This window comes from Mus musculus, chromosome 11, assembly GCF_000001635.26.
Source record: "Mus musculus strain C57BL/6J chromosome 11, GRCm38.p6 C57BL/6J".
NCBI classification, from domain to species: domain Eukaryota; kingdom Metazoa; phylum Chordata; class Mammalia; order Rodentia; family Muridae; genus Mus; species Mus musculus.
The window spans coordinates 109,380,656-109,405,626 of NC_000077.6; the positions used below are offsets into that span (position 1 = coordinate 109,380,656).

The 24,971-nt window shown below is 45.0% G+C and overlaps 1 protein-coding gene across 1 annotated transcript in view; it reads left to right on the plus strand.

The window, feature by feature from the left end:
- Positions 1 to 20,714, plus strand: part of Gna13 (guanine nucleotide binding protein, alpha 13) — a 38,576-nt gene extending 17,862 nt beyond the window's left edge. Inside the window, exons 3-4 of the mRNA NM_010303.3 lie at positions 11,691 to 11,741; positions 15,259 to 20,714. Coding sequence (NP_034433.3) covers positions 11,691 to 11,741; positions 15,259 to 15,831 — 624 coding nt within the window. The 3' untranslated portion in view covers positions 15,832 to 20,714. The remainder of the gene's footprint in view (positions 1 to 11,690; positions 11,742 to 15,258) is intronic.
- Positions 20,715 to 24,971: the final 4,257 nt, after the last annotated feature.

Below are 24,971 nucleotides of genomic sequence, written 5' to 3' on the forward strand. Positions count from 1 at the left end.
ATGGACATTATATCTTGAAAGAACTGAGATATACGTATACATTTAGGTTTATTGCTTGTTTTTTCTCTTGTCTACGCTTTCATCTTTATAAGCAGATTTAATGCAGTCATGGTTACTGAGATGACCATCCTTCCATATGCTACACTTTCAGTGACTGACGTTTGGAGAAATACAAGATGGAAACAGGATGTCGGAAAGGGGAAGTTACAATACAAAGCATCCAACAGATGGTCCTGGAGCTGTTGCTATGTACGAGATAATAATCCTGGCCTGAGATACAGGAAAGGAGTCTAGGTATTTCTGTACAGGACCATAGTTCAAAGTGAGGGGCTTGGAAAGGTTCAGACTCTCAGACAGGCAGACAACAGAAGGCTATTCCTGAGGTCAAGGGCAGCTGGTAAAAACCGCAGTCAATGGGAAGAAAGAGTAGAAATGAGTGTATCTTCAGTTTACAGTTCTTCAAGAACTAATTCTTACTGGGAGAAAAAACAAGAATCTCAGTTCTTGTTACTAAAATAGTTTCCTTTCAATTTTTATCCCCTAAATTAGTCTTGGATAAGCTGTGTAATTATTGACCTTCAGACTTTTCAAAATCTATAAAACGGACAGGATTGGCTATTCTGCAGACTCTTCTACTGGAAATCTCTTCATCTCTCCTTATGAGGTCCTCAGACAAAAATGAAAGGAGTTGTGTCCGGCACTCGTGCCAGGCCCAGGAGAGAGAAAGATGCACAGGGAGGGGCCTTTGGTTGGAACGCAAGCTTTTCTCAGCAGTGTGTATTCTAGGCTGTCCCAGAGCTCCCGGCATCTTCCCTGTCCCAGCCTCAAGTGTTTCACAAGCATGCGCCACCATGCCGGACTTGAGGGCTCATTTTTAAGAGACTATATAAAAGTATGTTACAGTTTACTATAATTATAGTATAGTATAATAGTATAGCATAGAACATAGGAGATGGTATACTCTTTTGGGACTAGCTAAATATTTAAATACGAAATGCTGGCTTGCTAGTTTTTTGTCAACAGGGTCTTTATATGTATATATAGTTCTAGCTTGTCAGCTGACTTTAAACTCGCGATCCTCCTACTTCAGACTGTCCTGGTATTATAGGGATGCATGGCTCACCACAGCTGACTGGTAGATTTTAACCAACCAACATACGTAGATGGGATCCTTGATATTTTATTGTTCCCAGAGTTTTCTCTAAAATTTGTATATTACCAATTTCTAGTCAGAGGAACTTCTCAATATTAGACCTGTGTTTGACCCTATCCACTAGCAATTCATTCATTCATTCATTCATTCATTCATTCATTCAATCATTTTAGACCAGGCTGTCCCTAAACTCAAATGGAGTCTTTATTTGTGTGAGTGTTCATACAAGTCTGACTTAATTGAATTATGAAGAATATGCAGTGTGACTTAAAACCTATTCTTACAATAAAATAAAAATAAATTTCTAGCCTAGTTTATTAGTAGCTTGGCATTTTAAATCAGGCTTTTATTTATTATTTCATTATTTAATTTTTATGCATATGTGTATTTTTCCTGAATGGATACCTATAAATACCTGGTGCCCTCAGAGACTAAAAGAATTTCAGGTCCCTTGGAACTAGAATTATAGATGGTTGTGAGCTACCACATGGATGCTGGGAATTGAACCTGGGTCTTCTGGAAGAGAGTCAGTGCCCTTAACCACTGAGCAATCGCTAACTCCTTTTACCAGGCTTTTAAAGATTTATTTTTATACTTTTTAATTTAGTTAAGTTTAACTAAATGAATGCATGTGTGTACTTGTGCAGGTTCTGTGGAGGCCAGTGGCATTGGGTCCTCTGGAACTGAAGTTGCAGGTGTTCGTAAGCTGCCCGATGTAGCTGCTGGGAAGTAACCATAGGTCCTCTAAAGAGCAGCAGGTCCTCTTAACCCCTGAGCCATCTTGCTAACCTTTATCAGGCTTCTAAAAAGTTAACTTCCGATAGTCACAAAAGCTGACGTTAATTTTAAAACGCACGTCAGTGTGAAGCGACTCCAAGGATAGCTACCTCACAGTCATTTTCCTGCCGCTTGCTAAGAGTCCCGAATGGCAGGTCTGTAGTAAGCCAGGGAATCTGTTCTTTTAATAGGCACATCAAGCAGTTCTGACCTATACCAGTAAGAACTATTTATCTAAGTTGGGTGTGGCAGCATGAGCTGTGTGACTAGTCCCTAATACTTTGGAGGCTGAGTAAGGAGGATCGTGACTCGCCTCAAAACAAAAGTACTTGAAGTGGCACCATATACTAAAGTCTGAGGCAGAGGCCACTGAATCTCTGTGAGTTTGAACCCAGCCTGATTTACATAGTAGTAAGTCAGGCCAGTCAGAGTTATACAAGTCTCTACATTTCTAGAACACATTTCCTACAGGACTAGAAAATACGGTAGAGACTTCTCACGCCAAGACATAAAATGAAGAACATCACAGAAGTATTCACATTATAAGAGAGAATTCGAGCTCCTACAGAATGTAAGGAAGCTGTGTAGGGCCTTTTGTAAGAGAGGTTTTGCTGGTCAGAGAATTGGGTATTTTGCCTCTTTGGGTTCAGTGCTTCCTATTTATTACCTTCAAACCAGTCATAAATGTCCACCCATTAATGCTGATCTGTAATCACGTTTTGCACATCTGATCCTTGAAAGTGGTGGACCACTCACCCAGCACGTGTGAAGCCCTGTCCATCTTCAGAGCAGCGACATGAGGGTAGCCGCGGCCCCGTGAGCATGCGATCTTATTGGGCCTAGTCGGTCTTCAGAAGCATTCAGGTCCTTTCCCCAGTGCCGCTTAGTGTGCTCATCACTGCTCCTGGGAGGCTGGGGAGCTTTAATTTGCAGTTAAATGGGTTTTGGACCTAAATGATGCTGAATTGGGAGTTGGAATTTGGAAATGGATGTGCATCGAAAATGTGTGTGGATGGGGTTTCACTCCCCTTTGACCACTGGAGAGTGTATAAAAACAGTTTGGCGTTGCTAGAGATTCAGTCTTAATGCCCGTTGTCGAGATGAGTTGTCCAGAGTATAAGCTTCTCCAAAAAAGGCTGCTTTGCCTTATAATTTTAGGTTGGACTTTCTCAAGAATAGAATCTACTCTTCCCAAAGCTAACTCCAAAGCCCAGTGCTGAGTGACCGTGGTTAAGGGTAGTTCTTGTGCAGAAGAACCAAGTATTTCATCCCAGCGCTCAGAAAATTTAGTAAGCGGTCATCACTCTTGAGCCACTGACTGTTGCTTTGGTCATGAGCGTAGCCTGTAATGGCTGAGCCATCTCTCCAGCCCAAGACACTGAACTTACAAGGTGCATGTCAGAATAATTATTTTAGTCCTCCCTGTCTACCTCTGTCATTTCTCTGTTGAGATTGGGTGGGTCTCATCTTGTCAATTTTGACCTCAAACTTGCTGTGAAGCAGAGGATGGGCTCAACCCCACTCCACCCTCCCCCCCACCAATTCTCCTGCCTCTGTCCAAGTGCTGAGATTTCAGGCGTGTGCCACTGCACTTGGGTGCTGGGGTAGGACCCAGGGTTTCATGCATGCTAGGCAGATGATTCCATCCACTGAGCTACGTTTCCCAGATGAGCAGTGGGCGCCTCTTACTTCTGACAAGTTCCTGGTCGTAGTGATACTCGGGTCACAAGAGTAACTTAAATCCCTTCTTAGCACTGGTAGACTTTGTGTGTCTCCAACAAAGTACCTGTTAGTGAGGAGTTGAGTGCCACATCAACTCACAGCTTTGTGCGCTTGTCCCACCACTTCCTTCTCGCTCCGCTCTACTGTCCCCTGTCAGAGTCCAGTGGCAGCTGTGCTCAGTTAGAGTTGTCTCCGTTTCTTTGACCAGATTCTCCTTGGGTAAATAGATATGCGTGCAGACTGTCTGTCCAGGCTGGCTCTTCAGGTACTCCAAACCTGGCCAACAGCTGCCTGAGCACCCTTGGTAGGAAGTTCAGCAAGAGTGAGGAAAGTCCTGGCAATCTCTAATCTGTCTTATTGTTAATAGCTTTGTTTTGAAACAGGGTCCCAATGTATAGACCTGGCTGGCCTGGGACTCGATCTATAGACCAGATTGGCCTCGAACTCCTAGAGAATCCACCTGGTATTTAGGTTGTTCTGAGGTCCTCAGCTCTGAACATCTGTTCTCACTGAAAAGCTAACAGTCTGTCGCCTCTGCACAAACTTGTTTGGCTGCTGCAGTCAAACAGGACTTAACTCTCCAGCAGTGGACAGCACTCCTTGCTGGGATAACAGCGAACCGCAAGGAAATAGGTAGCGATGGTTGGTCTACAAGTGCTGACCCGCATTGTGTTCTTTGAGTTAGCTACAGTGTCATTACATAGGAAACATGATGCTTCCCCATCTAACTCAACAATAACACAAATACTGGTATTTTGGTGCATATTAAAAGCATAGCACTCCAACCCCCCATTCTGTTTCTTTTTGTGACGAGTGTGAACTTACCTGTGCGTGAGAGAGACAAAGGGCAAACATGGGCTGGCGGTACTCGCGCCATGTGAAGCCCAGCGCCCTGTGCAGTGGTGCAAGGCTTTGAAAGCTCGCCTGTGGGCTCTTCGTCCGCTGCTCCCTCGGATGCAGGGCAGGGCAGTCAGGGGTGCTGGATGAGTCAATGAGTGGGGCTGCCTGCGCTCCAGGAGGGTCTTATTTTTAGACCCTGAAATTTGACTTTATACCATTTCACATGTTAAAAAATACCCTTTGCGTGTTTCCCCAATCACTTAGAAATGAGCCATGAAACAAGCAGTGGGCTGGATTTGGCCTGTGGGCTGCTATCATTTGTGGGTAGTAGACATCTGATCTTCAGTCTAGATAAATAAAAGAATCCAGTGCTTCTCTTCAACAGCAATTGACTTCTGTGGTTGAAGTGGTACAGACTCCTGTGCTGTCGCTCCACTGACAGTCTTTTTAAGGCATTGCTGCATACCGCCAGATTGCGTTCTAACATAATAATTGTGTGCGCCTGCGTCACGTATATGGCAGTTCCCACAGAGGCTGGAAGAGGGCATTGGATTCCCCTGGAGCAGGAATTGCAGGCAGTTGTGAGGCACGTACCTGACTTGGGTTCTGGGATCTGAACTTGGACCTGCATTTGTAATGCTCTTAACCACTGAACCCTGGCGAAGGCTTTAAAACCTCTGCTTCATGACCTGTCTACCAAGTAAAGTTGTCTTTTCCCTATTGGCATAAAACTGCCAGTAGTTTTAGTATGTTTTTTTCCTCAAAAAAAAAAAAAATAGTTTTTTTCTTGTATATTCTTAGACTCTCCAGGTAAAATTCATTATTCTTCAGGAAACAACACACACTAAGTCTTGCCCTTTGCCTCCTCCAGGTGTGTAGGAGAGTGCTTGGATTTAACATCTCTCGTTTGGGCAGTAGGTGTCCCGTGAACGTGCTCTGTCTGTTTGCTTTATGGAACTTACTTCTGAGCTTGAGTTTCAGCGTTTAGATTCCTGGACCAGTGTGTCTTTTCAAGCAAAGAAAGTACGTTTTAGCATACTTTAATGATTCTTGGGAATGAGGAACAAGATCGCTATTTCCAGCTTAGGTACAAGTTGATAAAACTGATGAAGTAAGGTTTGTAGCCTCCCAGGTGTAACTGAAGCCCAGTGAATGCCATTGACTTTGCCAACAGGCTATGTGGGGCTAGATCCGAGTCTGCATGCCACAGTGCCATTGTTTAGATGGAGCCTAAATGTCCAGAGAAAAAAGAATCAGAGGTGACATAAAACACCATGACATTTAAACTCTTTTTTTTTTTTTTTTTTTTTTTTTTTTTTTTTTTGGTTTTTCGAGACAGGGTTTCTCTGTATAGCCCTGGCTGTCCTGGAACTCACTTTGTAGACCAGGCTGGCCTTGAATTCAGAAATCCGCCTGCCTCTGCCTCCCAAGTAACATTTAACTCAGTTTAACTAGGAAATGGATTTTGATCTGAAACTTGATTTAAAATTCTCTCAGTAGTAGAGAATAAATAGACTGGGAAGAGCTAACCCAATTTCAAGTCTCAAGGCTGTAGTATTTCTGTATTCCATAAAATCCTGTATTTTACTTGCAGAGAGACTAAGGTGCATCACTTGAATAATGAGAAAACAGAAGCAAAATTCAGATTAATAGCATGACCTATACTGAAAAGAAACTCCAAGTTTAAGTCAGTGCACCTTAGGCAGAAAGGGGGTGGCTGCTGAAGCACTGAGTTCCTTTCCTTCCTTCACGGTTGGGGACATTGGGACCTGGGGAAGTTTGGAGACTTGATGAAATCACTCCCTCCGGGTTAGAGAAAGAAGCTTGCCTTCCTGTCAGCATGGGGGGCAGGGAGAGAGAGAGAGAGAGAGAGAGAGAGAGAGAGAGAGAGAGAGGAGAGAGAAGAGAGAGAAATGTATGAGCTTGTTAGGAAAAGGTAGTTAGGGCAGCCTTCTCTCAGCAGCTCATTCTTCGTTCTCACATGGTCTTGGAAAGATCCAGACACTGGACACATCAGCAGGGACCATCAGAAACCCTAGGCCCCCAGTACAGAGTCACTGCCATGTGTCCATGGGTAATGTGCAGATTATACACATTTTTTTTTGGTTGTTTTAAAAACTTTTTGAGATCATAAAAAGTGTTTTTTCCCTATGGTTTTTCTCTCCTCAATAAAATGTAAAAGCTGCTGATAACAATTTCTAGAACTTTAGAGGTGTTGATAGGACTATCTTGAATTCAAGGCCACCTTAGGCTACACAGCAAGACCCTGTCAGAAAGGGGTGGGGCAGCAGGCAAGAGGAGAGAATGAAGCCAGATTGTCCCCTCTCTCCAGCCCCAGCGTACTCTTTTTGATTGGAGACTTAATTTTAACCAAAATATGTTTGCCACAAGATTAACACTGAATGTTTATGTCCTAGAGTAGATGTGGCTGAACTGGGGGAGGAGGCAAGACCTGAAACAGTAGACATTCATCCATACGTTTAAATGGAAAGGGATTTAAAATAATTTAATTTCCAAGTCTTGAATGTGTAAAGTCCAGACTTGCTCTCTGTAGTATCACTAGAGACTGAGGGTTGACAGCAGTCGCACACACCATTTTCTTCTCCGTGGAGAAGACAGTACCTCACTGTGTAGCCCTTTTTTGTCTGATTGTTTTGTTTCTGTGTTACATGCCTTTTTCTGTGGTCACTACACCACTTGGTTTTCATGAGATTTTAAAATTTGTAATAAATGAAACACAGACTAACTTGGACCCATAAGATTTCAGATGAATCCCTTTAGTCAGCCTGCTGACACCCGGCACTGAGAGACAGAGGCGGGAAGGTAGCGGAAGGTGTGTGTGTGTGTATGAAGTTTGTTTGTTTTTAAGATTTATTTTTATTGGGGAGACAGATGTACCAGTTCCCATGTGATCAGTCTCCAGCACTTACGTAGTCGCTTGACAGCCATATTTAAGTCCAGTTCCAGGGTGTCTGGCTTCTGTGGGTAGTGTACACACGTGGCACACTAACATACATGTAGGCAAACATTTGTACACATATAATTAAAATACTATAAAAATAATCTTTTAATTATGCTTGCAGATATGAGCTGACAAGTGCAGGTGCCTACAGAGACTACAAGAGGGTGTCCAATCCCCTAGACTGGAAAGAATTGCTAGTGAGCCACTGGGTGTGGCTGCTGCCTGCTGGGTGGGTGCTGGGAGCCAAGCTAGTCTCTGGAAGACTAGCATGCATGCTGAACCACTTAAAGTGTTTGTACCTCCAAAAGAAGACACATGACAGGAATTTCCCACCCCCACTCTCTGATTCATTCCTAGGGGTCTCACTAGATAGCCCAAGCTTGTTTGGAATTCACCTCATACAGTAGACTAGCCCCAAACTCATGGCCATTCCCCAGCTTTGGTCTCTCCAGTGCTAGAGTTACAGGCATAGCTACCAGGCATAGCTCTCATTCTTAGAAAAAGATATTGCAGTGCTACACAGTTACCTTTGCCCGTATTTTAAGGAGTTAATTTAATATACAGCTGAGCTAATAGTATCGTAGATCTTTGAATTAAGATGTGCTATATAGAGAGTTAAGGTTTTCTCAAATGACAGTAAGGCCAGGCCAAGCACATACAGACAGTGACCGCCGTTTCTGTGCATGAAAACATTGGACTAACTTAGTCATGGAGGATAAACAACTAAAGGCCTGGCGTAAGCTTGGGCAGGCTCTGCTGCTTGCTGTGTGAGTATTGTCCCACATTTGCAAAAGTTAAAGAAGGCCTTGTAGGTCAAGGGTGTAGGCTCTGACTTTATAACCTACTCCTTCAGTTTAGCATTTAATAGCACAAGTATTTCATATGTAACTGATATCAGATGATTATGTTTGGTAACTTACGGTATTTTATATGTGTGTATATTCAGATTTATTATATTTCTTTCTTAATTCTATGTGGAAAAATAATGTTCCAGATTTTATTGTTGTAAGTATCACTGAATAAGTGGCATTTTATGTATTCTTTCCTTTTGGGGGAGTGTTTGAAGCAGGGTCTTACATACCCTGGGCTGGCTTCAAACTGACTCTAAAGCTCATCGTTCTGGCGGATTCCCAAGTCTCCAGTGTGGGCCATCGCCCAGCTTCACTGTCCCTTTGCGTGCATCCTGTTGTTTATGCTGAGCAATTCCTTGGATCAGACAAGGCCATTAAATGCTTTATGGGACATAATGCTCCTGGCTTTCTAAGAGGTTTGTATAGATCAGTAATGCCACAAGGCTGTGTACACAGGCTTCTGTAAACCCTCTCATACGGTAGGGTGGTGTAAGTATTTATGTGTAAGGAAGAGGGGCGGCTGGCTCAGATAATACTCATGTGAGGGTATTTCAACTTTCAGTTATGTTACCTCCATAAGATACATGATTCAAATGCTTTTTATGGCGTTGAACTTCTACTGTTGACTGGATGAGGAACCTCTTTTCTTTTACTTTGTTGTTGTTAGCTAGTTAGCTAGTTAGTTAGTTAGCTAGTTAGTTAGCTAGCTAGCTAGCTAAGCCTCCCATGACCTAGGCTGACTTTGAACTGCTGTCTGAGAATCACCTTGAGCTGGTTTTCAGGTGCCAGGATGGCAGGTCGAGCCACCCGTTGGCTTCTGTGCCAGGATTTCAGGCCATGCCACCAGTCGGATTATTTTATCCTTCTCTAGAGCCTCGATTGAAGAGTGTTTTCACCTGTGTGGGGAGGAGGGCCCAGGAGAGCTTAGCAGGACTCTTACCCAGAGCATCACTGTACATATAGTTTGGAAAGGTATAGAAAGTTGTGTATCCGAGGCTGTTTATCGTCAAAGTGGTATTAAAACTGCAGCAGTGGCCCACTCCTGTGTTGTTAGCACCCAGGAGAGGTGCTACTGTGAGTTCAAAGCCAGTCCTGGTTATTCCTGCCTCAAAAGAGAGAAAGAAAGGAGAGAGGGAGGGAAAAGAAAGCAAAACCTTGGGATGGGGGGGGCACGCAACTAAAATTATTTGTTGTTTAAATAAGATAGTACTCAGCGATAGAGAGTCAGCTCGGCATCCCAGCACCCATATAACAAACCAGGTGTCCCAGCTCTGGGTGAGCAGAGACAGGAAGGTCACTGGGGCTTGCTGGCCTAGCCTACAAAATGCAAGCCTTGGGTTCAGAGAGAAACTGTGCCTCAAAAGGACTCCGGGGGGGGGGGGGGGTGGTGGCTTACCAGCACCCTCTTCTGACTTCACATACACAAGCATAAGTACCTGCACACATATGTGCACACTCACACACACACACACTTTTGTCCTATTTATTTCGTGTGTGTGTGTGTGTGTGTGTGTGTGTGTGTGTGTGTTCAAACGGGACATTATATCTAGTTCCTGCAGGCCAGGAGACATTGGCATAACCCCTGCTCTTTACTATGAAATATCAATTTTTTTTTTTTTTTTTTGAGACAGGGTTTCTCTGTGTAGTCCTGGCTGTCCTGGAACTCACTTTGTAGACCAGGCTGGCCTCGAACTCGGAAATCCACCTGCCTCTGCCTCCCGAGTGCTGGGATTAAAGGCGTGCGCCACCACCGCCCGGCTCTTGAAATATCAATTTTATAGCAACTTGATTTTACCCTTACCAGGTCCTTGAAAACAAGTCACTGTGTTCCCAGTTGAGACAGAGGGAGAAACAGTAAATGACAGTTACAAGTGCCCTGTCCTGTGTTTATGCTCAGTTCCCCATTTATGTTCAGTTCAGCTGTAGAAATTGTCTTCAAATTAATTCAGGCAGGTTAAATGCTCTACCTCCCACGATGCCTGGTGGCTTCACTGTGTGTTTTCAGGGTGGAGGGGATTCTAAACCTACAAACAGCACAGGTTGCTTGGGGAAAAGGATGCTACCCAGTTTGAAAGGGGAAGTTTGGGGCTGAAGAGATGGCTCCACACTGGCTGCTCTTCCAGAGGACCCAGGTTCGATTCTCAGCACCCTGTCAGGCAGCTCACAGCCATCTGCAGCTCAGGTGAAGAGCAGCAGATCAGTGTGTGAGCCTCAGACCATATTGGTTATGTTCTTCATCAGCCTGTTTTTGTGACCAGAAGTGTATCTGGACATGACACACACCCCAAATTGAAGAATACCCTGGACTAAGCAGTATACTGGGTCCTTGTGTTCAGTCTTCACTTTGAGTGTCTTTCTGATGAGTATGGATTGAAGCGGAAACTGGAGCCCTGCGGGAGAAACTGCAGGATGACTCGGCTCATGGCAAGCTGCTCCGTCCGACTGCCCTTTTCCCTTTTCAAGACAGGCTGCTTTTGCCTAAGGGAATGGCTGGCACTGGGACGCCTTGGTCATCTCACTATTTCAAGGAAAATAGCCTGGATTTATGTTGCTGCTAGTATAAAGCTTAGGCTTTCAGCCAAGTGTTAGAATATAGAAACCCCAGGTTTGTCTGCCACAGTGAGTGAGTGCAGCGGCTTCCCACAAACCTGATAAAATGGACAGAATTGTTGGCAAATATGGTTTTAAATGCTATATAATAAAACATACCAGCATTGAAAGCTTTGCATAACTTAAATGATACGCTTTGTTCCGGGGGCTGCTGAGCTGTGGCCAGGTAAAGACCCACTCAGAGGACAGGCAGACAGAGCCCTAGCATGGCAGGATCTGAGAAGCTCATTGGTAGAGTTACTAGTCCCATAGGAGCCCAGCCTTCAGGGAGTAGACCTGCCAAATTTGATGTCACAACAAAGATCTTTGCGGTGACCTGAAAACTTTTGCAGTGACATTTTTGTGGGGCTAGACATTGTTTTCCTTTCTTTCAGTCAGGCTGACCTGTGGTCACAGGCCAAGTGCAGGAGCAGAGGTCGTGCAGTCATTCCTTCCCCATACGGGGCAGCCTGTGTTGTGCTAGCTGTGGGCTGTTTGTGCTGCTGACGGACCAGGGCCTTGAGCATGCCGAGCGAGCACCACTCAGCCCCGTTAGTAGTTCTTTAAAGTTAGTATTTGTCAAGCTCTTTGTTTTGTGTTTGCCTTCATTTTTTGGTTGGGAAAGAGGTCTCCCTATGTAGCCCAGCTTGGCCTCTCACACTTGGTAATCCCCCTGCTTCAGCTTCTCTGAATGTGACTAACCAAAGTATATTTAGACCAAGTGTACAGCCCCACAGTACTACATAAACTGTGTGACATTCAAGCCGTCCTAACTTTGTTTTCTTCTTGTTTTCAGGGTGAGTCTGTAAAGTATTTCTTGGATAACTTGGATAAACTTGGAGTACCGGTAAGTTTCAAAACAATAGTTCTGGTTTTGCCTTCAACAGTTGATACTTGGAGGCAGTAATGGGGATGGCACTGCTTCTGTTTGGGGCAGCAGGTCAGGAAAGTTAGAGTCTACCAGGCAGCCAGCCTTTCTTTTTCTTTCAGTGCCAGTGGCTTGAGTTGTCCTCCTACAAACATTGACAGGTTTCTAAGTTTTGTCAACATGGAAGAGATTTATGTTGAAAATGAGATTTCACACTATCTATTATTCTTTGGTGTTGTTGGGTTTTCTGTAGCAGAAATAGAGCAGAACTCGCTTGTGCAGGAGTCCAGTGACTGGGGCTGCAGTCCCAGGCCTGCAGAGGAGACTGAGGTAAGAGAGAGCCAGCTTGGAAGGAGACCCTGTTATCTCCCCACTGTTTGCCTCAGAGCCAGTAACTCAACTGGGCGTGCTCATGGCTCCCAGTTTCCATGACAGGCAGAGAGTGAGCGCTCCCGGTACGTTCCTTCGCTCTGTTGTGAAGGTCAGGTGGAATTCCAGGTTTCACTGCTTAGAGCTCCTGCCCCAGGGGTGTTTGTTAGTCGTGAATCCCAGTGCCGCTGCCTTTGCCTCTTAGATGTGTCGTGTTAGACGAGCTGTGGTGCTGAGGATGGCACAGGACTGACCTGCTATAAGAAAGGAAGTCAGATGCCGCCGTCTTAGGGCACTGTATTATTGTCTCTACCAAGTTCATTTTTACATTTTGCTTATGTTTTCTAATAGAATTTGCCTGCTAGGTGTGATGGACATCTATAGTTCTAGCAGTCAAAACTGAGACAGGAGGATCATAAGTTTAAGGCCAGCCTATTTAAAAAAAAGGAACCTAAATTTTTAATTGTATTTGTTGCCTTTCAAGGAATATTTTTTTTTACCTGCTTCCCGCAAATATAATTATCTCTTAGAACTTGAGTTCTTTATAACTTAGTTTGTCACATAATACACACGGTCAGAGAAAAGCAGTGCGTACGAGGGGTGCATGTGCACACACATGTGCACACACTAGTGCACAGAGTGGCTAGGGTTGATGTTGTATGTCTTCCTCAGTTGTCTCTTGCCTTGTCTGAGACAGGGTCTCTCCCTGAACTGGGAGCACACACATTTGTCTAGACTGCCGACCAGCAAGCCTCCTATCTCCTCTCCCCAGCTCTAGGATTATAGGTGGTGCTGTTAGCAGCCACCTTTTTATGTGGGTGCTGGGTGGGGATGCAGACTTAGGACCTGAGGCTCACGCTGTATGCATACACTTTAGTGAGCTCACCTCCCCAGCCTTGAACAGTTTTTACATGTTTATTTCTATTTGCTTTGTATGGGTGTGTGTGTGTGCACTATTGTGTATGTGCACTATTGTGTGTGTGCACTATTGTGCTTACTTGGTGCCCTGGGAACCCAGAAAAGGATGTTAGTTTCCTGGAACTAGAGTTCTATCTGCCATGTGGATGCTGGGAACTCTAAACCCTGTCCTCTGCAAGAGCAGCCTCTCCAGACCCCAGACCAGCTCTGATGTTTGTTGTTTGAGACCGGGTCTTATTCCGTAGGCCTGGAACCTGCTTTGTAGACCAGGCTGGCCTGGAACTCACTGAGATCTCCGCCTATGTCTGCCTCCCACTGGAATTAAAGGCCTACACCACAATGCCTGGATAGTGGTATTTAAGAGTGCTTTCTTACAGTCTAGATGGCTTGTTTGACGTGCTTCTGATTTCAGGCAGGTTTGCTAAGCACAACACTGATGTACATCCTTTTCGTTGTTGCTGGGGTTTTGATGTTGTTTGTTTGGATGGTTTTTGTTTTTGGTTTTGGTTTTTTTTTTTTTTTTTTGAGGCAAATTTTCTTGTAGTTCAGGCTAGATTTGAACCTACCATGTAGTAAAAGATGACCTTGAAGTCCGCCCTGGTGCTGTCATGGCCAGAGGGAGGCTTGGCTAACACAGCTGCCATCTCTCCCTGTCTGCAACAGCCCTTGCTTCCTTGTTACATCCAGCATGCTGATGGTTACTTAGTTTTTCTTTTATCCATCCTTTCTGAGGACCAGGACTTCCTACCTTGATTACAAGAGTTAGTTAAGTCCCTGGTTCCTAGTGACAGTGCCTGGCACAAAGTAGGCAATCAACAAATAGCTCATAGATAAATAGTATAGTCCACTCTCAACCCGTGTAGTATGTGCTTAAACTGTTAGGGTGAGAATAGTTCTGAAGCCACATCTACAGGGGAACAGAGATTACATAATCAGCCTGGAGAGAGCAGAATGAGGCTGGCTGAGCTACATTTTATCACCCATCTGTGAACTTAAGGACAAATCATAGAACTGCATTCGACTAAAGCTATAGAAACCCTATTCTGATTGAGCCCTTAGAAGGGCATAAAATGCATACAGCTTGTAAAGTCACGGTTTTTGATCCTCCTTGACTTTTAACATATTTTGAACATGAAGATAATATTCAAACTGTTCTTGTTTGAGTAGTACCAAAAGAGCCGTATGACTTGTGGAAAAGTACAGCCCGAGAAGGAAGAGCCAGTCGGGGATGTGAGGAAGTGTGCCGCCCAGTGCAGTGTCTCACCCCTGCAGCTAGCAGTTGCCTCTGTTCAAGATCTTACTGTTTCCCAGGTCACAAGGTCTGGAAAGCTAGTCATGGTGTCACGGTCTGGGATCTTAGCATTGTAAATCTAAGGCAGGAGAACTGTCACCGAGTTCCAGGTCAGCCGGGACAACATAGTAAGACTTTACCTTAAACACACACATACACACGCACACGCACACTCACACACACACACTCACACACACACACATACACACACACACTTGTGTGGGAAAATAAATGTGTAATCCTAGCACCCAAAAGGCAGAGACAGGAGGATCATGACAAAATCAATGCCAGCTGACACTATAGCGGTGGTTACATAAAGGTCCAGAAGAGCTAGCAGACTTGACAAGTGTGCTAGGTGTGAGTGCCCTGCAGGTGTGAACGTCCTGTTCCCCCGCAGACATGGTGCTCAGAGTGTGCTTTTCCTCAGTGAGTGAGAGCTCTTGCACCACGGCCTAAGGTCAGAAATGCATGTGGCACATCACTTGTCACGTGGGTGACAGTGTGGAACTTATCCCAGTCGTGAAGGAGGTGTGTTCAGTAAAGAAGATGGTGTAATGAATTACAGACTAGGTCAGAACCAAGCATAGGAAGTGAGCCTCAGGAGTTACCGCCTCAGATCCTCCTGTGTTTAGAGGGGCGAGGACCAGCATGGAGATGCTGGGACAGTGAGATTACGCTGGCATAACCTAGGAGTGGGCACTGGTTGGTAGTGCAGGTGGGTGTCAGCTGTGGGCAGTGTGCCCATCATGGAGCCACACCTGTAACTCCAGCTCCTGGGAGGCTGAGGCAATAGGATCCCTTGCTCGAGGCCAGCCTTGGGTTGCTTGGTTGGTTTTAATCATTTAGTTTGCACATCCATTTACTGGGCCATTTGCTACTTGTGGACTCTAAGTATAAATCAATCCTTCTCTCTTCCAGGATTACATTCCATCACAGCAAGATATCCTGCTTGCCAGAAGGCCCACCAAAGGCATCCATGAGTACGACTTTGAAATTAAAAATGTTCCTTTCAAAATGGTTGATGTAGGTGGCCAGAGATCAGAACGGAAACGCTGGTTTGAATGCTTTGACAGTGTGACGTCGATACTTTTCCTTGTCTCTTCAAGTGAATTTGACCAGGTGCTTATGGAGGACCGCCAGACCAATCGCCTTACAGAATCTCTGAACATTTTTGAAACAATTGTCAACAATCGGGTTTTCAGCAACGTCTCCATAATCCTCTTCTTAAACAAGACAGACTTGCTCGAGGAGAAAGTGCAAGTTGTTAGCATCAAAGACTATTTCCTAGAATTTGAAGGGGACCCCCACTGCTTAAGAGACGTCCAAAAGTTTCTGGTGGAATGCTTCCGGGGGAAACGCCGGGACCAGCAGCAGAGGCCGTTGTACCACCACTTCACCACCGCGATCAACACAGAGAACATCCGCCTCGTGTTCCGGGACGTGAAGGACACGATCCTTCATGACAACCTGAAGCAGCTCATGCTGCAGTGATGACAAGACTCGCTGTTTTAATACCTTGTTGTGATTTTGATTGTTTTCTGTTTGTCTTGTTTTTCTCTTTAAATGGCAGTTTACAACAGCAGTTAGAAGAATCTCAGTTGTGTGTGTCTAACTTCTTGGAGAACTTAGTTCATCTGTGGCCTTTAGTTTGTGGCTGACAGCTGCTGAATTAACCCATTGCCAATATCTGCTAGAATTTGGGCTTTGATTGGTTTCACTGTGGCTTACCTTCAAGTCCAATTATAACTTCCTGGCAACCTTACACTAGGTGTTTTTCAGGCCTTGAATTCTCATAACTGTCCTGCAGTTCTAAGAATAGGCAGTATCTTTAAGAACTTGTAGGGATGAGAGTATGAAAATTCAGCTCTAAAGAGAGAGAGTGCCTTACCCAGCAATGACATGCCTCCCTATGTGAGCCCTGGTCTGGAAGGGCTGTTAGAGAAAAGTTTTAGGGAGGAGTCTCGGCCCACAGAGGCTTGGCCCCCTACACACACAGCAGTAGTTTGTTTTCCCTCAATTTCTCTAATTTCTGTAGGGCAGCAGTCTCAGCCCACAGAGGCTTGGCCCCCTACACACACAGCAGTAGTTTGTTTTTCTCAGTCTCTTTACTTTCTGAAGGTAATGTCTTACTGCTTAAGTTTACAAGATGGATCTCAGCCTGATGCTGATGCGGTCACAAATGGTACATGTGCTATGTTGATCTGAGATGAGCAGTGACACGCAGTTTCCTTTGCCATACATGCTGTCACTAACTTAATGTGCCATGTTACAACATCTGGAGAGGGCAAGCACCCTGGTGACGGACATCACCATAGCAGCCCCAGAGTGTGACTTTCTGGTCCTGTCTCCTTGGACTTTGTGCCTTGCTGGAGAGAACCACTGTTGGGTCTTCTTCCTTTAGCCCCACTGTCTCAACCTCAGCAGCTCTGAACTGTGGTGCTCTCGGGCTTCTCTTGTCCCCGAGAGCTTGGTGGGCAGCATTTCCCTGTGAACTGTTCAAAAAGGCATCCTTTCAGTACCCTGTCCCTGGTTAGTGTCTCTCTGTGACAGAGTTTGTATGTGTTGTGTGTGTCATCGTGTGTGAGACACAGCTTCATTGAGGTACATTCAAATGTCTTAAGGATGCATCTAAGGATAAGCAATTTTTTTTTGGCCCATACTTAAGGAGGTTTGCCTTCACACACACACACACACACACACACACACACACACACACACACACACACACACACACACACACACACCATTGCTAACTTAAACCATGCCCATGAGGTAGCTTGTGATAAAATACAGTGGCTGGTGTACAAAACCATTTGGCATGTTCCAACTGGCCTGGGAGTTTGTAGAACCTGAGCTTGTCCCTGCTGTCCCTGGAGAGCACACGAGGGCAGTGAAGCCTGTTTTACTGTGTGACTATTCTCAGGCAAGAAATTGCGCCCTGAAAGACTGGCTGACTATGAGGCCCAAAAGCAGTGGCTTTCTTCTTTTCTTGCTGGAGGGTGCCAGAGCTGGGCCCTAGTGTATGTATACTTGAGAGACCTGACTTGTCCTGGATTTGAGCTTTCACTGTCATTCTGGTTATAAAGTCCAGTGCTTTCTTGCCTTGGTAATATCATGAGCTTAAGACATGTATGTCAGTATCACAGTGCAGGTGTTGTTAGCATAATTCACCATAATTCATGGTTCTACATCTGGTCCTTTTTCTGTCAAAAAAAAAAAAAAGATATGTCATTTAAATGTATGGTTAGCATCACTCCAATGCTGATGAGCATTTGAGTGTGTGTGCAGTAATGTGTTCTGTGTTAATTTAGCAAACATTATTGTGCATTGGCCACAACTAAGTGCAGTGAAGGCAGCAGAAGTCAGTCCCACCAGAAAGCAGTTGTGTCTGGTTACATTTAAGCTCTGTGGTGAGCACAGAAATTCTGCCTGACAGAGCAGGATCTCTGACTTCCTCCATTGTGACCGTCACCAAGAAAGGACCAGAGCTCCTGACTAGAGACAGCATCCTTCCGGGTCCCTGCAGCTTCCTTCTGGAGCGTGCAGCATCTTAGAACCCAGTGCGGTCTAGATCCATTCTCACGTGGTAGATTACTTACATGCCGTCTCCACAGGATTGGTTAGAACTTAAAGAACAGTGAGGCCCAGCCAGAAAGCCACGGTCCACACTTACAGTCTGACACTTACACACCCTGAAAGTCAGGTCCTTTTGTGAAGTGAAATACTGTTGTGTGAAGAGGGCGATGGAATTTAGCCAACAGAATTGAAAAGGTGCCTAACCCTCCGTGTGCTGACTTCTCCCTCCTGGCCCCTGAGCCATGCCTTGGAGCTGAGGCTCTGTGGGGCATTGGTCTGTGTATGTCTCGGGTGCTTGGAGTGACTGTGCCTAATCCAGACTCCTCCTTCAATCCCGCAGCCTTCCTGCTTACTGACAGAGAACCACACAAGTGTCTTGGTTGACTTCGAAATCTTTTTATACATTTCAGAGTTGCCTTATAAATAAGAGAACAACCCAGACTTAGACCTTAATTTTCTTTGTAATGGGGAAAGGGCTTTGTTCCACATTTTCTTATACTCTCAACTCAAGATGTGCCACCCAGATATCTGTCTGTAATGGCCTGAGATGTTGCTCTCTGCCAAATCCTGTCTGTATTCAATAGAAGCCTCCCTATCAGGTTTTCTATCTGGAAAGGGTACTTGATAGCCAAAGAGAAGCTTCAGCCAAGCCAGACAGGATGTCCTGAAGAGGAGCATGTTGGGTTTTTTTGTTTGTTTGTTTGTTTTCCTATCGCAGTGCATTGTGGGTACTCCACACCCAAAGGGTCCTCTGGTGAAGTTCTCAAGTTGGGACTCAACAGGGAAATGCTTGTTACGTTAGTGGCAGCTGTTGCTGTTACTAAAGTAAGAGTAAGACCACCATTAGTACCAGAAGTGACAAGAATTGTTAGATCCAGCAAAAAGCATATGCCCCCAAGTAACTCATACCTTCTAGTGTGTATGCCCAAACGCTTGGGCATCTGTTTTGATGGCATGCATTTCTCAGTGTTGGTATTCACATCCGGTTATGCCTCGTTTATATGAAGAATAAAATGGCCAAGTTATGCGGTTATATCCTGAGACTCAAGCTATTTGGAAAACCCTCAAATTGGCGCTTTCATTATTTAATGATACATTTAGGCAAAACCCCAAACAAACCATCTGAAACCTGACTCCGAGGTGCAATTTGTTAGCGATGTTATTTTTCTCGTTTGAGAAGACCAAGCGTCAGTGTTAATTTGAATTTCCTGTATGAACCCCTGCATCCCACCTTTAAGGCCCAGTCAAACGTTTGTAAGACGTCCCCTAATAAACCTAGAGAGGCTGCTTCCTTACCCTCTCATTTCTTTTCATTTTATTTGAATGACGGAGAGTGAAGCTTTTCAGGTCCTTTTATTTGGAAAAATCAGACTTTGGCTATCTGTCTCTTTCCTGAGATTTCAGCACGTTAAATTCCATGAGTCAAGGGATCTTTGGTTCTTGCTGCTTGAATGAAAGTTTTTTTCTGCTTTTTCTTTTTTTCCTTTTCTTTTTAAAAAAAAAAAATGTGGTTGGCTTTTCAGCCCAGAAAGCATGAGGGCACGTGATGCCCGTTTTCTTATGGTACGAGTTTAGGGCTTAGTCAGTTTACAATAGGATTGAATTTTGTGTCAAAACCTGATGGTGGCTCCTCAGATACCATCAGCTAGATGCTTCTAGCCGTGCCCGGCAGGCGGGCAGGTATCAGATTCATCAAAGCAGTGTTCATCCGCTAACATTGTGCCGTCCTCCCGGATGTAGATCAGCACCGGAATTTACCTGCTCATCCCTCCGTAGAGCAAGCAGTCAGGTCTGACCAGCCAGTTTTGAGTGCCTTGGGTGGCACATGGCATTGTTTTGTATCTGTTGGCTTGCATATTTGTGCTTTTGAGGCAGGGTCTCCTTGGGTACCCCAGAGTGGTCTTGAATTTGAGATCCTCCTGGCTCAACTTCCCAACTGCAGAGATTACCACTTGTTTTGTCTTTTTGTTTTGTTTTTGTTTTTTAAATAAAGCACTAGTCATGTGATAGCGTTTAGTGGGCTGTGATGTGACTTTTATGACGTATGCTATGTTAATCTTGATGAAATTGCCAGATGGTGTAAAGCCTACCTGAATCTACGAGGTAGAAGTTTTGGGTCTGTGAGGGTCACTGATGGCCACAAACCACCTTCTCGGTATGCAATCCTTGCTCCATTCACAGATGCAACGTTGCCAAAGGGAGTGACGATTTTGACACTAACCGTGCCTCTTCAATGGCACCGGGGATGACAGGGGAGGAGGCAGTGTGTTCTTGTTGGGTGCCTATGGTAATGAAGCATATACTGTGTACCTTCTCTTCACCTCTTACTTGAAAGCAGATTCGCAAAATATCCTGAATGACTTCTCTCTCTTACACGTGAGCTCACAAGGCCCAAGAAGCCTTAGTAGAGGCACACAGTGCAGACCTTATAGACGGTGTTCCTAACGAGACATGGTTTATGCTACACTCAATAAAAGTATTTGTGTCTGGTAGGGTTTGTTTGTTTGTTTGTTTGTTTGTTTGTTTCTCCATTCATCTTTCTAAAACTTTCCTGAAACTAAGCTGGTTACAGTTGTAGACAAAAAAGATGGGTTTTGGTCAGAGATTTGGTTCAAGAGTCGCCGTAAATTATTCCTGTAGGTAGATCTAAGAGTCCAAAGGTATGCTTTCATTTCACCAAACAAATTAATATGCATAAAGGCCTTTTACTTTTGTACATATTTTGCAAAAGTTTGTCCCTCTACTATTAATATTTGCTTTGTAAAAATTACTGACATTTAATAAACATTTATAAATGACCTGGTAGCACGACGTTATTGAGTATGAAGGGGGCGGGCATGCGTTTTACATTTGAAGGCAGAAGTTCGCACACCCTTCTGAAGGCGTGGAAATCTGCTCCACATCTCCTACTGTCTCCCTCCGTGGAAACGGCTCCTAAATAAAGATGGCAACGGCAACGTGGCCTTCCCAGAGTCCTTGGGTCTCTAAGTGTGAAGCAGGAAGAGGGAAGCACTCCTGCTTTCTGCGTCTCTTGGAGTTGCTGGGTCTCTGAAGGCTTCTGGGCCCCAGGCTCATCCAGTTGCCGCAGGATGGCTCTTAAGCTTGACTGATCAACACATCATCACTCATTCCCTCTTCTTCCCACCCCCCCCATCCCCCCACAATAAATCTTATTTTAGAATACGGAGGTGGGGGAGGTAGTAAGGATTCCCAGCATACCACCCTGTAACTGCCTTCCCAATTAACAAGTCATATTCTGACGCTCATTAGGCAGCATTATGGCTTTTAGAACCACAGAAGTATCCTTTTTGTGTTACATGTTTCCATAAGTCTATTTCCATAAGCCTACCAAACTAGCAGCCCAGAGACTGTAGTAAGCAATAGGAAGTAGCCATTCTCTGGCTGGAATGAAGTCCCTGCTTTATAAGCATGAGGTCTTCCATTTGATTAGGGAAGCTCATGTCTACAGCCAGGTATGATAGTCCTGCATCTGTAACATCAGGGCTAGAGATGGAAGCTCATTGACCTGCCAGCCTGGCTGACTGTAAGCTTCAGGGTTGGTGAGAAACCCTGTTGCCAAAAGTCAGAAAGTGATAAGGACCTTATTGACCTGGCCTACACACACACACACACAGAGAGAGAGAGAGAGAGAGAGAGAGAGAGAGAACATGGGCTTGCATGCACCCATGTACATAACCATACTCACAAGTACACAGACCATGTACAACACACACCACGCAAAAGTACTCAGGAAACCACGTCAAGTATACTGAATGCAAACCCCTTACCCTTCCTCAGGTTTCCTATTGCTGTGACCCTTTTTTCTAGTCCCTATTGTTGTGGTGACCTCCCAAACTTAAAACATTTTCATGGCTACTTCCCAGTTTTGCTACCGTAAGGAATCATAAATGTCTGTGTTTTAGGCAACCCCTGTGATGACAGGGTTGCTCAACTCCTGGAGGTCGCGACCCACAGGTTGAGAACCACTGCCTTACCATCATGCGGCGCTAAGTGAAAAGTTCACAGTTTTTCTTTGTCTGTTTTTGTTTTCAGTTATTTTAACTTTTCTTGAGAGACAGTTTCATTCCATAGCCCAAACTGGTCTTGAACTTTTGATCCTCCTGCCTCAGCCCCCTAAGCCTTGGCATTACAGCTATGGTTTGCCACCCCCCAGCTGTAGGGGGTTGGTCTGGTGCTGCTATGGATTCAAATGCTAAATACTAGCTCCCAAAATCTGGTTCCCCGGTCCCCTCAATGAGGAGATCCATATATACACCAACTCATGTTATATAACCATGAACCCCAAGTTCATTGGTTAATAAAAGGCTAAAAGTCTGTGGTTAGGCAGCAGAGGTAGGTGGGTTTTCAGTTATCTGACTGGGGGTCACAACTGTAGAGATGGGAGAAAGGAAGAGAGGAGATGGAGAGAGAAGGATAGACCATAAGCCAGGAGAAACAGCAAGTAAGGGGGGCATATGGCTGGGCTGTAAGTTAGAATAGCCCCAAAATCTACCCGATCTAGGCTTACAGCTTGTAAATAAAATGCCAGGATTGTGGGTGTGCTTTTATAGGGGCTAGCTAGAATATTTAATTCACTTTACACCCAGCTGTTTATGCCTTTTATTTTCATCTGTAAGTATGTGACTTATATGTTCAAATGTATAAATGTGTACAGGCGCAGTGTTAACACTGGCTGTATTAGTTAGGGCTCTCCATCTTCAGGGAGGCAGAGTCTCTCAACTGAACCTATCGCTCACCGAGCCAGCCAGCTTCTCCCAGTCTCCTTCCTGGGGCTGGAATTACAGGCAGGCCTCCGTGCTCTGTTTCCATGGGTCCTGGGGTTCCCAACTCCAGTCCTCCCACTTGAATGGCACATGCTTTCCCCAACCCATGGAGCATCTCCCTGACCCTGAATCTTTTCCTGACTGCCATTTACTGGAGCTCTGCTGATATCCTGGGTCTCCCTTATAAATGGAACTGCCCAGGTAAGGAGCAACGCTTGACTCCTTAGCTAGTTGGCTCTGGCAAGTAAAAATTCCTTCCTAGGGCTCACTTTTCACATAAAATTTAGCTCTGGATTCTGAAAATAAAAATCATACAAAAATTGGACTTTATGTAAATGTCAAAAATGTATGACTTTCTTAAAGGCTTTGTGAGGTTTAAGAGGTTTGGAAATTGAAACTAATGTTAACATTGGAATTCCCCTCAAAACAAAAAGCTTAAAAAAGAGAGAGAAAGAAAGAAAGGGAAAGAGAAAGAGAGAGATGGGAGGAGGAGCAGGAGGGAGGGAGGGAGGGAGGAAAGGAGGGAAGGAGAGAAAGAAGAAGAAAGGGAAGGAGGAAGAGAAAAGGTTTTGGTGGGAAGGCAGCTCTCAGTGGGTAAAGTGCTTGTAGCACACACATGAGGACCTGAGCTGAGATCCCAGCACCCAGCAGGTGCAGTGGTGCACATCTGTCAACCAGCATGGGAGGAGGAGACAAGCAGGTTCAGGGAGCTCGCTGCCAGCCTGCTTAGCCAGAACAGCAAGCTCTAGGTTCAGTGAGTGATCCTGTCCTCAAAATAAAGTGAAGATGTACCAATGGCCTACATTCATGCATACATACACACACATACACACACACACACACATACATGCACAGATACAGACACACACACAGAGGAACACCCCTTCCCACATGCATGAGCCCCCCCACACACACATACATGAGCTCACACACACACAGAACACCCCTCCCCACATGCATGAGCTACACACACACACACACACACACACACACACACACGAGTGCTCACATACATGCATGAGCTACACACATACACACACATTTGCTTGGGTTCCTGTACACATGCATGCATGGGCACACCCCTCCCTCCTCCCCCCATGCATGAGCTCCTCCCACACACACACACATACATGAGCTCACACACACACAGAACACCCCTCCCCACATGCATGAGCTACACACACACACACACACACACACACACACACACATGAGCGCTCACATACATGCATGAGCTACACACATACATTTGCTTGGGTTCCTGTACACATGCATGCATGGGCACATCCCTCCCTCCTCCCCCCATGCATGAGCTCCTCCCACACATATACACATACATGAGCTTACACACACACATGCAGAAGATCACATACATACACATGCATGGGCACAGCCCTTCCCACATACATGAGTTCCCCCCAAACACACACATTTGGCAACCTACACACACACACACACACACACACACACACACACATTAAAAGCTATTTTTTTTATCTGCTGTTGAAGTGAGGAAAATCACCTCTGGCAAGAGAATCAAGGTTAACTGCCATGCTGGTTAAGATGGTGTAAACTGCCTGCCCGCTTTCCCACAGTGTGGGTTGTTGGAAGAGAAGGGAGGCCTTTTAGTCTCAAGGAGATACAAGAAACCAAAGGTTTACAGGTTAAACCACAGGCTCTGTGGGTGACTTGGGAAGCTAGACAGTCCCTCCAAATCTGGAGACAGTGTCCTTAAATACGTGCTGTGGTCTTTCCTCAGAAACGAGTGGGGCCCTTGAACCCAGTGCTCTGGAGAAAGTGGGCACTGTGAGCCAGATTTTGCAGGAGGTTTTTTTTTTGTTTTGTTTTGTTTTGTTTTTAATATGCAAAGAATTTTTAAAAAGAGGCTCAAACAAGTTTTCAATTTAAACTACCTGTTGAGCTAACTGTCACTATTGTGTGTCCCTCACAAGAATCTTGAGAGAAGTTGTCTTTAGAATTTACACTTACCCTAAGGGGCAAGCAGGTTGATCTTTCTTTTCCCCATAAGAGAACACAGAAGCAATAAAGTCTTTCTCAAAGTTGGTAATGTGGGCCTGGGCACAGTGGCACGGGCCTTTAACCCTAGCATTCGGAAGGCAGAAGCAGGTGGGTTTCTGATAGTTTGAGAAGCCAGTGTGGTCTACATAGTGAGTTCCAGGCTAGTCAAGGCTACATAGTGAGATCCTGTCACCAAAAAGAAGGGCTCGGGGTGGAGAGAAGCAATGGGCTGAATGTGACTCAATTGCTAAA